Source organism: Benincasa hispida, chromosome 6, assembly GCF_009727055.1.
Source record: "Benincasa hispida cultivar B227 chromosome 6, ASM972705v1, whole genome shotgun sequence".
Lineage (NCBI taxonomy): Eukaryota > Viridiplantae > Streptophyta > Magnoliopsida > Cucurbitales > Cucurbitaceae > Benincasa > Benincasa hispida.
The window spans coordinates 44895916-44911946 of NC_052354.1; the positions used below are offsets into that span (position 1 = coordinate 44895916).

General features: G+C 36.9%; 1 protein-coding gene across 3 annotated transcripts; it reads left to right on the forward strand.

Annotated features, from left to right (window-relative positions):
• Window positions 1-2647: 2647 nt before the first annotated feature.
• Window positions 2648-8272, forward strand: LOC120080163 (zinc finger BED domain-containing protein DAYSLEEPER). 3 transcript variants are annotated; one of them, XM_039034731.1, is made up of 5 exons: window positions 2648-3157; window positions 4376-4448; window positions 5017-5238; window positions 5515-6386; window positions 7080-8272. In XM_039034731.1, exons 1-5 carry the CDS (start codon window positions 3146-3148, stop codon window positions 7992-7994), a joined length of 2094 nt encoding a protein of 697 aa, XP_038890659.1. In that variant the 5' UTR covers window positions 2648-3145; the 3' UTR covers window positions 7995-8272. The 3 variants fall into 3 exon arrangements, with proteins under 3 accessions (XP_038890659.1, XP_038890662.1, XP_038890660.1); XM_039034732.1 differs by having other exon boundaries at window positions 2649-3157; window positions 4380-4448; XM_039034734.1 differs by lacking the exon at window positions 4376-4448.
• Window positions 8273-16031: the final 7759 nt, after the last annotated feature.

Consider the following 16031-nt stretch of genomic DNA (forward strand, 5'->3'; position numbering starts at 1 on the left):
TTTTAAGTCTTTCATACAAATTTTCCTTCATTTTTTAAGAACAAAGATGGAGCTGAAGAAATTTCTCAATCTTGGGGTGGGGGGATCTCTCTCTTTCTCTCTTTCTCTCTGTGTTCAATCCAAGACGGGCCTGCTCATTTTGGCCTTTAGTTTCGTTAGCAATATGATTGCTACCAATTTTAGTGCTTTAATGGCTCATATTGAGAGAGATAATGGAGATGGGTGGAGCTACCTTCATTTTGCCCATGGCTAATCCCTCTTCTTTATGTTATATAGAAATAATGGTTATATAGAAGATATACATGGTTTAGGAATTCACAGGACCTTCGTTTCATCCTAAATTTCCGATTTTTCTAGTTTATTATTTTTTTAATTGGATCGCAATCTAATATCATTAGTAATCATATAATAATTTGACATGGCAATTAATGTTATTAGCAATTAGATAACAATCGATATCAAATAGCAATCACACTATAATTAAATAACAAATAAATATCATTAGTCATTCGTTTAAGATAACAATCATTGGCAAATAACATTTAGTATCATTAAAATCAATTTTAGATAATAATCGGACATAAATAAGAAATCAGATAGCAATAGGTATCATTGAAAATTAATATCCAATAGTAATCAGATAATCAAATAGCAATCAGTATCATTATCAAACATATTACAATCAATATCAAATAGTAATCACACAACAATGAAATAACAAGCAGTATCGGGTAATAATTAAACAACAATCTTATAACAATTGGTATCATTAACAATTAGTATCAAATAGTAATTAGGTATAACTGACAATCAGTATTAAATACTAATTAGACAACAATCAAATAACAATCGACATTATTGGCATTTAGTATCATATAGTAATTAGATAACAATCCGTATCATTGATAATCAATATTAGAGTAATCAGACAACGATCATATAATAATCGATATCATTGACAATTAGATAATAATAATGTTAAATAGCAATCAAACGACAATAAAAAAAATAAATCAATATAAGATAGCTATATGATAATAATCAATATCAAATAGCAATCACACAATAATCAAACAACAATAAGATAATAATTGGTATCATTGGTAATTAGATGATAGTCAGATGGTAATTAGATGACAATCACGTATTTTTAACTGTGAGGGGCATTTTAGTCATTCAAGTATTTCAATTGGGCTAGACTTAAGAATTTGGCCATTTTGTAAAATCATAGACACATGGGCTATGGACCTAATTTTAACAAACCAATTTGACATTTATGCAACTACCTCTAATATTAAAAACTAATTTTAAGTTTTATTCAAAGTAAACAAACTAAGTTCGAACATTTGAAAGTACAACGATCAAACTTATATTAAATATTTTAAAGGTTGAAGCATACAAAATACTCTTGAACATTATTATTCGTTTAAAAATATTGGCATTCTTTCGAACGTTGATATATAGCCAAAGTAAGCTAACCTCCTACCCCATTCCCACAAAGTTGTACAAAAAAATGTTGTAATATAATTCTTCACTTCTTCATAAATGTTTCACAACTACTGTTGAAGTAGAGTTTTGTTCAAATTTAGGATGAAATTTAGGATCTAAAACGAGTGTGACAGTCACTTAAAATGATGTGGTGATGTTTGGGTCTCAAATTCCACCTCAGATTATTTAAGGCTACATAGTTCTATGTTTCAATTTTTGTTCAACATTTTAACGGATTTCTACTGCATGGGATTGTTAAAAAATGTATGTGAAAAGTTAAGATAATATGGTAATTTGGGAAAGAATAAGAATATTTTTTAACTAAGAATACTTTTTGTGATTTAGCATTTTTTAGAAGTAATACTTGAGTGCCTTCCACTTTAACCACACAACAAAAAAGTTAAAAGATATATGTAAAAAAAGAAGAAAAAAAGTTTGTCAAGTGAAAAAGTGGTGGATTGACAACTAGGTGAGCTACAATTTAAGATAGAGATGTCTATTTTTCCTGCGAGATCGATGCCATGTGAGACCCCCTTAACATGGTAGAGAATCATGGTTTAGGAGGGAGATGAAGGAGTGGGGTAAAATTTTTTTGTGAGCTAAATGGCCAAGTCCTCGATCTCATTTATTTTTTTTAAAAGAATATATACACATACAAAGGAGAATTCATAAGGAATCAACTATTTAAACAGCGACAAATAGTGAAAAATCAACTATTTAGTTGATTTTTTTTAAATAATTATTTCCTCGATTTTTTTAAAATCAATTAACAAGTATTATTTTTTCGTAAGGACTCTTGCAAAATTAAACAAAAAATTTTGTGAGAATGAAGAATGAAATAAAGGTATAGATAGAGATGAAAAAGTATGTATAAAAAAATATATATATATATTTTCAATTGAATTTTGATTATTAATGTTGAGATCAGATGTTGGATAATTTCTCTCGTGTAAATTTAAAATTAAAAAAAGAATTTTGATTTGAGAAAAGAAAAAGAAAAAAGAGAGACAAAATTGAATTTAAATGCAAGAAACGCGCGAGGAGCACGCGCGAAGATGGAGAGAGAGCTCAGCTGGCTAGAACGATTGACGAAGTGGCGTGCACGCGCCATTACGCCAACGCCAAGATGGGAAACAAGAAGCTGGCTTTACAAATTGGGGAAGGAAAACAAGAACAAAAAGTCCCCAAATTCGTAGCCGAGCCAATCCCAATCCCAATTCCAAATCCAAACCCTTTTTCATTTTCTCTCTTTCTCCTCAAGCTCGCTCACTTCCAACCCCCATCGCTAGCGGCTCTGCTCAAAGCCCCCTTTTTGCTTTCAACTCTCTCTCTCTCTCTCTCTCGGCTTTGATCCGGCTCAGATCCATCTTGCGCCGCTTCCCCTTTCCCTCCATCGCTTCCGAAGTGTTTGATCAGACCCATTTTCAGGTTTTCGACGAACCCAAATCGTCCAATTTGTTACTGAATCTTCCTCGCTCATTTACTTGCTATTTGGACTCCTTCAAGTGGTGGGGTTGGGTTGTTGTTTGAGTTGGGAAATGGGGTTCTGTATCTTTCGCCGTCTTCTGAGAGGACCCTTTATTGAGGTTGCGTTTTTGACAATTGGGTCCTCGTTGGAATAAGGGGCGGAAGTGTTTATGTTTCAGCTCTCCGTTCCATGTATTTCGGGGTAAGTTGTCAAATTTTAGCTGCTGCTGCTGTTGAAATGTTATGTTTGAATTTTCATTTTTTAGTTTTTGCTCTCATTTGGATTGTAGCTTGAATGCTTGTAGCTTGGTCATCAGTCAATGAGCTTTCAAGTGCTTTGAGTTGAAATCACCAACTAACCGAGTGGGATTGTTTAAAATGTCAAATGAAATCATATGTTTCCTCTTTAAAAAAGTGAGATTCTGTGCTGGGGAACTTTAATGGTCTTGTACTCTTTTGAAATGAATCCTTTGCTGCAGAAGTGTTTTCTTGCTCGAAAAAGCTAAAGTAGCTTTGGCTGTTTCTTGTATGCCATTCAGATTGTATAGCATAAATGTATTCTAATCAAATTAGAATAAGGGAGGCGCTCAATTCTGTATAATCGTATGATAGTCTTGTCGCTTACGAATTTGACGTATTTTCACATTTCCAGTTGGCCTTCAATTGGATATTTAAGCTTGTTGGATGGGAAGTATTTTAAATTTATTTTCTGGCCGTGTTTCTGACAGTTAGTTGGCTAGAAAACTATCTATTTTCTAGTCTTTTCCAGCCGTTAGAAAGTTGAATAAAATGCTGTAATGGACTTAAATTCTCTGTAAATAATTGGGATTAGACTGTACGATGCTTATCATTAATAAAATTCTGTCTTTCCATGGTGTTTAAGTTAGGAATATCCTCCTAACAAGTTCCTGCAATAAACACATCAAGAACAGAGAAAGAATGTTCTATGGATTCTTACTTGAATTAGATCAACAATTACAAGAAACCAAAGACTAAAAAGAATCAAACACATTTTCCTAATAATTAGAGAGAGATGGGAAACTAAAGAACAAGAAAGCAAGAAGTTAAAGAAACATAAAGAAAGAGATTTTTTTTTTTTTTTTTTTTTTTTTTTTTTTAAATTTTTTGAAAATAGATATTCCAACATTCAATGGGACATAAACAGCCTTCTAACCAGGGCTGGAAACACTAATATAGTAAACTTTAAAAAGTAATAAATGTTAACAGGTTTAAAAATTCCGAGCCAAAAAACTCGAATAACCTTTTGAGGGTAATCAACAATCTGAAATTACATCAGAAGGCAAGATTATGTACTAGATTCACGCATTAGCGAAATAAGTGAATCTTTTGATCGAAAATGGGCTGATGTTTAGCCCTTCTTTTTTATCCTTCCGTTTTCTGAATCTATTTTTGCTGTTAGACAGGGACTGTTAGTGGGAAAGCAGAAAACCAAATGGACTGGAGTGTGAATAATGCATTTAAAACATTTAAAGGTAATTATATACTTATATATAGTGTTAATGGTTCTTTTTTGATGGTTTTTCAGTATTAAGGCGCAGATATAATGGGCGGATTGATCAATCTTAAGAGTTAGTGAAGAAAAAACACACACATAGACTTGATCATAATGAATGTGTTCTTCGGAACTCAGGCATGAAGTCATCAACAATGATTTGTACCATTCAGAATAGCTTTTATGTGTTAGAAATTATTCCATACGACTTATCTAAGTTAAGTTTATTTACGATATATTTTCTTAAATGAAACAATTCAGTCTTAATGTAATTAAAGTTATTACTAAGGGCATCTTTTAATCATCCCTGAAAAGTGGGGGACAATATTTTGGCACTGGACTTGGTTTTTAGATTCCTACCAATATGGTCAGAATTTGGAAACGTTGTGTGGTATTTCATGTGTGTACTTGTTTCTTGGAAGAGTAGTTGTAATTTTCCGAATGGTTTGCTTGTGTATTGCTTATTTGAATGTTGGTTCTGTGCAATCTGCAAAGATAAGATAGTTCATTTTAATGAATGTAGCCTTTCTTTGTGTTCCTGCAAGTAGATTTGGAATCCAAGTCCATGATGGATATGTCACTGATACCAAACATTGACCCAATTGATATCGCTTTGGGTTCTTCTGACAAGGGGAATCCTAATCCTTCAGCAAAGCCAAGAAAAAAGACCATGACATCAGTTTATCTCAAATTTTTTGAGACTGCTGCTGATGGGAAAAGCAGAAGATGCAAGTTTTGTGGACAGAGCTATTCCATTGCAACAGCTACTGGTAATTTTGATACTATTTCTTGATGGATTACATGTAACAGTTTGGAATTGAGGGATTAATCAGAATGCTTCAAGAAACATTATAATTATTCTGCAAGGAGCAATAGACACCGAGATTAGAATTAAAGAGTTTTATGTTTCCGTAATTTGTTTTGCTCCAGCTTAAGTATTGAGCTTAAATGCATGTTCCTACATGCCGCAAGTCGGCAAGTTCCAATATTTTAGCACCTTTATGTCTTTTCATTTGTGATGAAAAATCTTCTTTTCATTGGAACAGGAAACTTAGGCAGACACCTAAGTAATCGGCATCCAGGTTATGATAAGTCTGGTGATATTGTCAGTAATCCAGCACCGCAGCCTATCACCATAATCAAGAAATCTCAACCTCAGGGGAAACCCCAACAGATTGATTATGATCATTTAAATTGGTTAATAATTAAGTGGCTCATATTATCTTCTCTCCCTCCTTCGACCTTGGAAGAAAAATGGCTGGCCAACTCCTATAAGTTTCTCAATCCATCTATTCAACTATGGCCTGCTGAAAAGTATAAAGCAGTTTTTCGGGAAGTTTTCAGAAGCATGCAGGAAGATGTAAGAGCCTCTTTGGAAAATGTTTCATCCAAGATCTCAGTCACTCTTGATTTCTGGAATTCCTACGATCAAATTTCTTTTATGAGTGTTACATGCCAGTGGATCGATGAAAGCTGGTCCTTCCAGAAGGTGCTTCTCGATATCTCTCACATACCTTATCCCTGTGGAGGTCTTGAGATCTTTCACTCTATTGTGAAAGTTCTTAAGATGTATAACATAGAAAGTAGAATACTTTCATGTACCCATGATAACAGCCAAGATGCTGTGCATGCCTGTCATGCTTTGAAAGAGCATTTGGATGGTCAGAAAGTTGGGCCTTTCTGTTATATTCCTTGTGCTGCGCGTACGCTAAACCTGATCATAGATGATGGATTAAGGCCTACAAAATCAATAATTGCAAAAGTTCGGGAGTTTGTACTAGAATTAAATGCCTGCTTGGATATCTCTGAGGAATTTGTTCAATTTACTACAGTTTATCAAGAAGGTAACTGGAAATTTCCACTTGATGCTTCAGTAAGGTGGAGTGGAAATTATCAGATGCTCGATATAGTACACAAGGTAATTTATCTCATATCTAGATATTTCCATCATGCTGAAATAATGTCCATGATTTGTGGTTTTTTCTTAACCCTTTTTAGGCTTTCACACATAAGCAAATCCCTCGTTGAAGGGAGGGAGATGAACAATAACCATCTCCTCTCTGACTAAATCCATTCTGAACAGAAACAAAGAGAACTAAGAAACTGCATTTTCTGGTTTCAAGACTTGATGAAAGAACCAGGACTAGTGTGTGCGTTTTTCCTTCACTTCCTTATGAAACTTTTCATTTCATTTATCTTGAGCATGCATAGTACACATGCCTTCGACAGAGCGTAAGCTTGTTGCATATTTCTGGTTCAGGAGTTGAAATAGAAGAAAAACAAAAAATTGAACATTTGCCTATGTTTCCAAATAAAACCATGTATCTGAATGTGTCCATGTCCATCAAGTGGCCTTCCGACTTTGAAATTTACCCAAACTTGAGTACCAAGAACTTGATGCTTTCTGATTTGTGGTCATCTAAGTTGGATATCCAATAAACATGAACTGATATGAACTGTCTTAGGCTCCCACAAAAGAATACTATTAGCTATTAATGTTTGGCTAATTACATATCAATTGAATCTCTATCACCTTTTTTTTTTCTTTCTCCTGGTCATGTTTATAATGTTTGGTCAACTAGGTTTATGCGAAGTTGTTATACACATGTAGGCAGGGAAATCCATGGAAGCTGTTACCAGGAAGTATGAGGAAACACTTGGCAGTAAGATGCTTTTGAACTCTGCCGAGAAGAACGTAGTTAATATTGTGCATCAATTTTTAGAACCTTTTTATAAAACCACGAACAACATATGCACAAATAAGGTTGCAACTGTTGGTTTAGTTCTGTTCTTCATGGATCACATTTCAGAGACTATTGCTGCCTGTCGAGATTCTCGGCACAACCCTGACTGGCTAAAGGGTGCTGCAGAAGACATGGCCAAGAAAGCAAAGAATTATAGTCATCAGGTTTGCAACATTTTCACATACATGACTGCAATTCTTGATCCTCGAATCAAAGGAGAGTTGATTCCAGAGAGTCTTAACTCAGGGAATCACTTGGAAGAAGCCAGATCTTATTTCATGAGATATTATTCTTCCAACCATTTTCCATCGGTGACCAGTGGCTATAGTGCTCAGGAGATTGAGGATGGAGGAAGTGTCTCTTTCGCTGAGGAAATTGCTAGAAAGAAGCGAAGGGCAAGCATGAGCAATGCAACGGATGAGCTAACGCAATATTTGTCGGAGCCTCCAGCTCCAATACCAACAGATGTTCTAGAGTGGTGGAAGGTTAACAGCACACGCTATCCACGACTCTCTGTTATGGCTCGAGACTTCTTGGCTGTGCAGGCAACTTCGCTGGCTCCTGAAGAACTGTTTTGTGGCAGAGGTGATGACATAGATAAACAAAGATATTGCATGCCTCATGATAGCACACCAGCTCTCCTTTGTATCAAATCATGGATTCAAAGTGGTTTCAAGTTGAAATACAAGTCTAGTGAGATTGACTATGAGAGGTTAATGGAACTAGCTGCCACATCAACTGTTGATAGTAGTACTTCTGGTTCTGACAAGAAGACAAAATGATTACACAACCATGTCGGAGCTTGGAGGTCAGTTCAAACTTAGAACCCTTGAAAGACTGATTTCTTAAGAATCAAATTTATTAAATCCTGGCTTCTTGTACCTTTGGGCCAAGTGTAGAATTAATACATCTTGTTGTATTGTATGCTTCTTTTTCCACATATATTTGATGAATTTCATATAATGTACAGCATATGTTTATGGCAATGCTAAATGCTAACCTAGTAGACAGATTAGTGTCTTATGACGATAATAGTAAAAGTTATTTAATATTCATGATACATATGATGTTGTACTATACATATTGAATACTTTGTCTTTTTATTTTTTTATTTATCTATTTTCTCTCTCGGAAGGTAAGTTGGATAAGTAATGTTTTAGAAACTAAAGGGCCTGAAGGATTCTTCTCTCGTAAGACTTGACTGATATAACTTATTAAAACGTCTGGAGCATGATTTTATTTTTAAAAAATTCCTATCCATTTTACTTCTTTATGTAAGATTTCGAAAAGGCCGGTCTTAATATCAGTCATTTTCATCTCTAATAAGGTCATTCAAAATTTTGCTTTTAATTTTGAACATTGGTGGTAAGAATAGTGATGGTTCTATTTATCATAATACACAATGTATCAGCATCACATATATAAGTGAAAGGTGAACTTTTATATGTTTTAAGAACATGGCAAGTTACATGATTTTTCGAACCATTGCATTGCAGACGTAAAACTCTCTGCCTTAGAATATTTTCTTAGTGATACCAGGCGTAAGCTTCAAGATGTGTTTTTGAGCCTGAAAAACTTTTTAAAACACTTTATTAACACACTCAAATCTTTAGTTTATTTCAATTTAATGTCTCTTGGGGGGAAAAGACATTATAATTACTCTCATATGTAAATGATGGGCTGATTCCGAACCTCTTACCTTGCATGTTATTGAACTGAAAAAAATGATATGCTGATTTCAAATAGAAATAAAGAAGATATCAAAACTAGAACCTGAACCTAGGAGTTCTTAACGGAAGATCTGTAAGCTGTCAGTAAAATTCTTTTGATATGAATTCTTGTCATAATAGGAAGTAAAAGCTACAGTTGATTCAAAACGACTGCCCTTCTCATCTCTTATCTTATAGGAAGTAAAAGCTGGAGACATTAATGGCGCTCAAGTCTAGTTACTGAGATAAAATCTTCCTGTAAGGTACAAACAATTAGCTATTTTTCTTGCAAACAAAGAAGTCAAGCTAATGAGTAAAGTGTCTTATTCCAGTATAGTGGAAGTTTTATTATTTAATGGGATGTATCTGACCAGCTAGTTGAGAGAGTGTATCTTTGTAAGGAAGTTAATAGATGGGTCTGTCTACTAGGAATAATTAGTTTTCTGGACTTTGATTGTGTTGGTGACTTTGGTAAAAGGTCTCTGACAGCCAGTGATATAGTATTTACTACACGATGATTGAGACCGAATAAGTTGCGACCAGCGACCATGGATGAAATATGGCAGATACTCTGGCTTCAGGACCTTGTACCTCAGGAAATCCAATTGACAGGCTTACTGAATCAACGACCTTTGCAAAGTTCAAACTTTCTCTGGACTTAATTAGAAAGGTAACCCAAGCTGAAAGCTCTAACAGAAGAGATTTTTTGGCCAACAATGGTTTCTTCCTGTCTTTTTTGAGTCACAAGGTGGAGAGACTTAGATCTCAATTTTATTTAGTTTCAATACTATGAGATTATGGGTTGGTCATGCAATAGATGGAAAGCTCTCTCCTCTCTCCTTCTCCCTCACCAAACTTCCCATAATCGTCCCTCCGCCATGAACACCATTGTGCCCCCACCACCCCCTCCTACCCCACTCATTCTATCCATATTGACCGGAAGCTTTTCATCCTACAACTCGATGACACTAGCAAAGCAATTCTGTGAGAATAACTGAAAAAGGCCGATCATCGGCACAGTCCCTCACCCTCTCTTGGAAAGCTCTCCATTGGCTTTCCTCCTCTTTTCACTCCATTCAACATGATCCTTGCAACTACAATTTTTTTAAAAGGTTCACTGATGACGACGCCACCCTCTGGTTAGAGAAATTACACAACAAGAATGGATATTATGTTGAGCTAAGAATGGATATTATGTTGAGCTTACTCACCTTTACCACACGGGGCGTTAGACGAAGATCTTCATCCCTTCGGAGGAACAAAAACAAGGTTGGTCTTCCTTCTACTCTTTGCTATTTGATTATATGGCCCGTTCGCCCCAACCTCCCACCCAAGCTTTTAGTACCACGATTGTTATGCAGCCGAGACCTACAAACCCCATCAAGCCTCGTGAGATGGCTAAGCCAAACCTGCCTCCCTTGAATCCTAACCCTTCAGCTGCTGTCCTCCCTTATGAAGCCCTCCCTTGCCCTCATCTTGAATGGAATTCGATGGTGGTGGTGCAGTGCCTCCTTCTTCATGACTCTTGGTCGGAAATTTGTGATACAATCCAATCATCTCTCTCATCCTGCTGCATGATCAATCCACTACTTGATGACAAAGCTTTGCTCCACGTTTATATCCAAAAATCTCAGAATCTCTCCGGCAACATAATGGTTGGGTCCTATTTGGGAAGTTACGGCTGAAATTCTTGGACGTCACAAACTCTTTCTCCTATTAACGACAACTTACTGCCTCATTCAGTGGATGGATTGACATTTTCGATCTCCCACCAATTCTCTTGAATGATAAAGTTTTCAAGTTCATTGGCAATCAATGTGGTGGTTTCATTTGTTCTCCAAGCCAAACCGATAGAGGTATAAATCTTCGGGCTGCCTGTTTAAAAATCTGACCGAATTCTATAAGATTCATTCCCACGCAGCTGATATTACCTCCAGAGCTTACCAGATCGGAATTTATGGTGAATATTCATGGGACAGTCACGGGCCAAAGCACATCCCTTTCAGATTTCTTGTTGCCGATGTCGGATGCCCAGGGCATCATTTTGCATAGATTTCCCGCTGGCCATAACCCTCCCTTTTTCGACTCCCCCTTGTCGACGACGACAAATCAGGGAAATATTAATGTGATTACGGATTTTCAGCCTCCCCCATTGACAAAGGAAAGTCTCCAATTAATTTCTTGCTGATTAAGGCTGACTTGCCTAATTTACAACAGTTGCCAATTCCTACCGACTTTCCTTTTATTGTTGCAAACCAAATCCCCAAGGCACCGTCTCCCCGTTCAACGACCTCGTTGACCTACCCCATAATTATCCCTGACCCCACCAAATCTCCTTCCCTCTCCTTTACCCAACCCTCTCTAGCGATGGTTACCTTCATTGAAGGCCCATCTAACCTTATCGAAGGCACCAAACATTTTACCACCCCAAAAAACCCAGCCCACAATATTTCTGACTCGAAGACCTATCTTACCAGCCTACTATCCCCAAAAGACGATTTTGCCCCTCACCCTTTGGATGATGTCGTGTTTGGCGACAACCTTGACAAATCTAGCCATCTGATTAGCATCTTCCCCCTTGTCCCGAATGATTTGACCAACCCTACCCAAAAGCCCTTCCCTTCGATCCCACCTTCATAGCACGACGACCACGACAATACATCACTATCTGCGCATTGTGCCCTTAGTTTGCGTGACATGGCCTCTATCTTCTCGTAACATGTCTTGCTTGTTATGACTATTCCCTCCTTCCCTCTTTCCAGGGCTAAAAAATTCGGCACCACTACTGGTAGGCGAAACAAATATCAGTGAGAATTACAAAACTTACATTCCTCCATTTGTTATGATAAAACAGCGGCTTTAGTCATCAGGGAAGGTGACGAAGATGACCAATGAAATTCCTATCTTGGAATGTATATGGCTTGAATTCTCGGAAGAAACGTGCCCTTGTTAAAAGGTTGATTCAACAACACAACCTGGCATTGTCCTCCTCTAGGAAACCAAATTGCCTGTTATTGACTCTCTTATTCTTAAATCTATTTAAAGCTCCTATTTTATTGGATGGACGACGCTTGATGCGATTGGTACCTCAGGTGGTATTCTCATTTTATGGCGTGCTCCGAACTTTACAGTTAATGATATTATCCAGGGACTCTTTACTGTTTCTATTCAGGTTACTATGGCGGATGGTTTTTCTTTCTGGCTTTCGACTGTTTATGGTCCATCAGATGACTTGTATCACCACCTTGGTTTTTGGCAGGGACTTGATGATTTGGCTGGGTTGGGTGGTGATAGTTGGCTTATTGGAGGCGAATTTAATGTAACACGATGGTCATGGGAGAAATCACACGATCATACAATCACCAACAATAGGAGACTCTTTAATCAGTGGATTCTAATTATCAGTTGAGGGATATTCCTTTGAGTAATGGCAGTTTTACTTGGTTTAGCTCCGAACCTGTTCAGTATGCTTCTCTGGTTGATCGTTTCTTGATTACTGATTTATGTTTTGCTAATTTTGAGACTCTTAAGGTGAATCGTTTAGTTCGGGTTACCTCTGATCACTTTCCCTTGGTTCTGGCTACTGGCGATATTAACGGGGGCCCATGCCCATTTTGTTTTGAAACTTCTTGGCTTCAGATTTCTTCTTTTCGACATCTTGTTGAGTCTTGGTGGGGTAATAATCCGGTTGTTGGTTGGCCTGGTCATGGCTTGATGATGAAACTGAAAGCTCTTAAATTTTTCCTTTGAAGTTGGCATTAAACTCAATGAACAAGCAACTTCTACTTTGCCGTATCTTCATACACAACTTCGTAGGCTGGACAATTTGGAGGTTATTGGTAAACTTACGGGGGATCAATTAACTAAACGTCGTTTATTGCAGGAACAGATCGAGATATTAACAACTCAGGAGCACATCTATTGGAGGCAACATTGTAAACTTAAATGGCTCACCGAGCGGGATGAAAATAATCATTTTTTCCACTGGATTGTTGCTGCCTAAAAAAGAAAGAGTACGATTACGAAAATTCTCTCAAGAACCGGACAAAGTCTTTTTACTAGTGATAGTATTGAATATGAATTTTGTGATTTCTTCTCTAAACTTTTCACTAAGAAGCCTGATGATTGCTTCCTTTCTACTAATATGGACTAGAGTCCCATCTCTTCTATCCAAGCGACAAACCTTGAATGTCCATTTTCAGAAGAAGAGGTTTTTACTACTGTCTCATCTCTGGGTGTGGATAAATCTCCTAGTCCGAATGATTTTACTGCTGAATTCTTTAAATATTTTTAGCCTGTTTTTGAAGGGTGATACTATGCATATGGTTCAAGACTTTTTTTACTGCTGGAGTAATCAATGCATCTTTGAATGAAACTTTCATTTGTCTCATCCCTAAGAAACTTGACTCCAAATTAGTCTTAGATTTTCAGCCTATTAGCCTAATTCCCTATGCATACAAGATCATTGCCCGTGTTCTCTCTAATCAGTTAAAACAGGATCTTTCTTCCACTATTGTTTCAAATCAACTTGCCTTTGTGGAAAATCGATAGATATTGGATGCTTCTCTCATGGAAAATGAGTTTATTGATGATTGGTTTCATAATAAGAAAGATGATGGTTATTAAGCTTGACCTGGAAAAGGCTTTCGATACCATGGATTGGAGTTTTTTAGATTGTTCTTCAGGCCAAAGGTTTTGGGGTTGTTTTGTGTTTGTGGATTCAGGGTTGCATCTCTAGCGCCAACTTTTCTATCATTATTAATGGCAGACCTCGTGGCAAGATTATACATTCTTTTGTAAGGTGATCCCCCTCTCTCATTTTCTTTTCATCTTTGTGGTTGACTACTTAAGTTGTCTCTTGGACCATAATTTGACTAAGAAACTGATTGCTACACACCTCATTGGTGATTCCTTTTTTCTGAGTCATCTTCAATTTGCTGATGATACCTTGCTTTTGTCTACTGTTAATCGATCGTCTTTGACTCATCTGTTTGAGGTTATTCATGTCTTTGAACAAGCATCTGGTTTGTTTATTAATTTCTTTAAGAGTGAGTTGTTAGGGGTTAACCTTCCCGAGGATGATTTGGACTGGATGGTGAATTCATTTGGATTCAAAAGAGGCCATTGGCCCGTGACTTATCTTGGTCTCCCATTGGGAGACAACTCCAATTCTATGAGGTTTTGACACCCTGTTGTTGAGAGAATTCAACAGAAGCTCCATAACTAGAAGTATGCTTATATATCTAAGGACGGAAGGCATACTCTCATCTAGGCCACCCTTTCAAGCTTCCCTACATACTACCTCTCTCTTTTTCGTGCCCCTACTGATGTTATTAATAGATTGGAGAAACTGATTCGTGACCTTCTTTGGGAGGGTTCCCATGGTGAGGATGACATGCATAATGTGAATTGGGCAACCACTGAGCATCCTAAGCTTCTAGGCGGCCTTGGTATAGGTAACTTTTGATGTCGTAATTATGCTCTTCTGACCAAATGGATTTGGTGGTTTTTACATGAACCTAATGCATTGTGGAGGCAACTTATTATGGCTAAATATTACTCTCCTTCATGTATATGGCCGTCTATTATTCGTACTTTGGCCAAATCCTCATGGATGTTTATTTGTCAGATTGTTGATTTGGTTGCTTTTCGCACTTAGCTCCCTTGGCATGGGCTCTACTATTTCTTTTTTGAAAGGCCATGGGCTTAGTTGTGGTGTTCTCACTGTGGTTTTCCCTCATTTGTTTCGGCTTACTAGGTCTCCTGATATTACAGTGGCTGAGGTATGACTTGTGGATTCTGAGGCTTGGAACCTGTGTCTTCGCCCTAATCTTCGTGATTTTGAAATTCACAAATGGGCTTCGTTATCTCTATTACTGTCTACTGTCAGATTTCATGTTGTGCCCGATTCGTGGAGATGGTTAATTGACCCATCTTCGTTCGTAAAATCTCTCATTGAGGATTTGATGGGTTTTTTTAGCCTCCTGTAAGGATTTATACTTTGTCATCTAGTGGGATCATTGCAAATTTTCTTTTGGGAGCTTAGTCATAGTGTCATCAATACTGCGGATCGTATCCAACGATCCAGCCTTATATGTGTCTCTCTCCTTCTTGGTGTGTTATGTGCAACGTTCAAGCTGAGTCCCTTACTCATTTGTTTATACATTGTTCCTTTGCCTCCCGCTTTTGGAACGATATTTTGGACGCTTTTGGGTGGTCAATCGTTTGTTCCCATAATATTTTAGACATTCTTGACTCCTTTTTTGTGGGACAGCCTTTTACTGGCACAAAGAAGATGGCTTGGCTGGCTATTTTGTGTGCTTTTTTTCTGGACCTTATGGGGTGAACGTAACAAGCGTCTCTTTAGAGACTCCATCTCATCTTTTGACTCTTTTATTGATCTGTTTTGTCAACTGCTTTTTCTTGGTGCAAATTTGAGCACCCTTTTAAGAACTTTACTCTTTCTTAGTTAGTTTCCAATTGGAAATCCTTTTGTAATCACCTATAGGTGTTTGGAGTTTTCCCATGTTCCAGTTTTTCAATGAAATATTTCTTCTCTAAAAAAATACTATGAGATCAGGAACCAAAGAATATAAGAGGGTTGGGGATAAATCAAGAGAGTAAGATCATAAAAAAGAAGTCAAGTGTGTAGCTCATCAACCTCCAAAACATACTATGTTGAGAATTTGATTCGAGGCATTGTGGTTTTAGTAGTTAGTTGTTGTAATCAGTTATTATTATGTTCACCTTACTTCTATGAGAAAACATGGGAATGATTCATCAACCACATAGCATGTCGGCATAGAAGTTTGATTTGATGTATCATGGTATATATAAGTAGATCTACGGGCATAGAATTCAGCCATCTGTGCGTTGATCTTTTCGCGAAAAGATTAATCTGTTTGCTTATGAATATCTCCCAACTTTCTTCTCTAATGCTTAAGTCAATGGTGGCTAATGAAGCAAAATGAAACCTCCTAAGCATACTATGTCGAGAGTTTGTTTTGAGGCATTGTGATTTTTAGTAGTAAGGTATTATAACCCGTTATTATTCTATTCAACTGACTTCTATTAGAAAACATGAGAATTGATTTGATGTATCGTGGTATA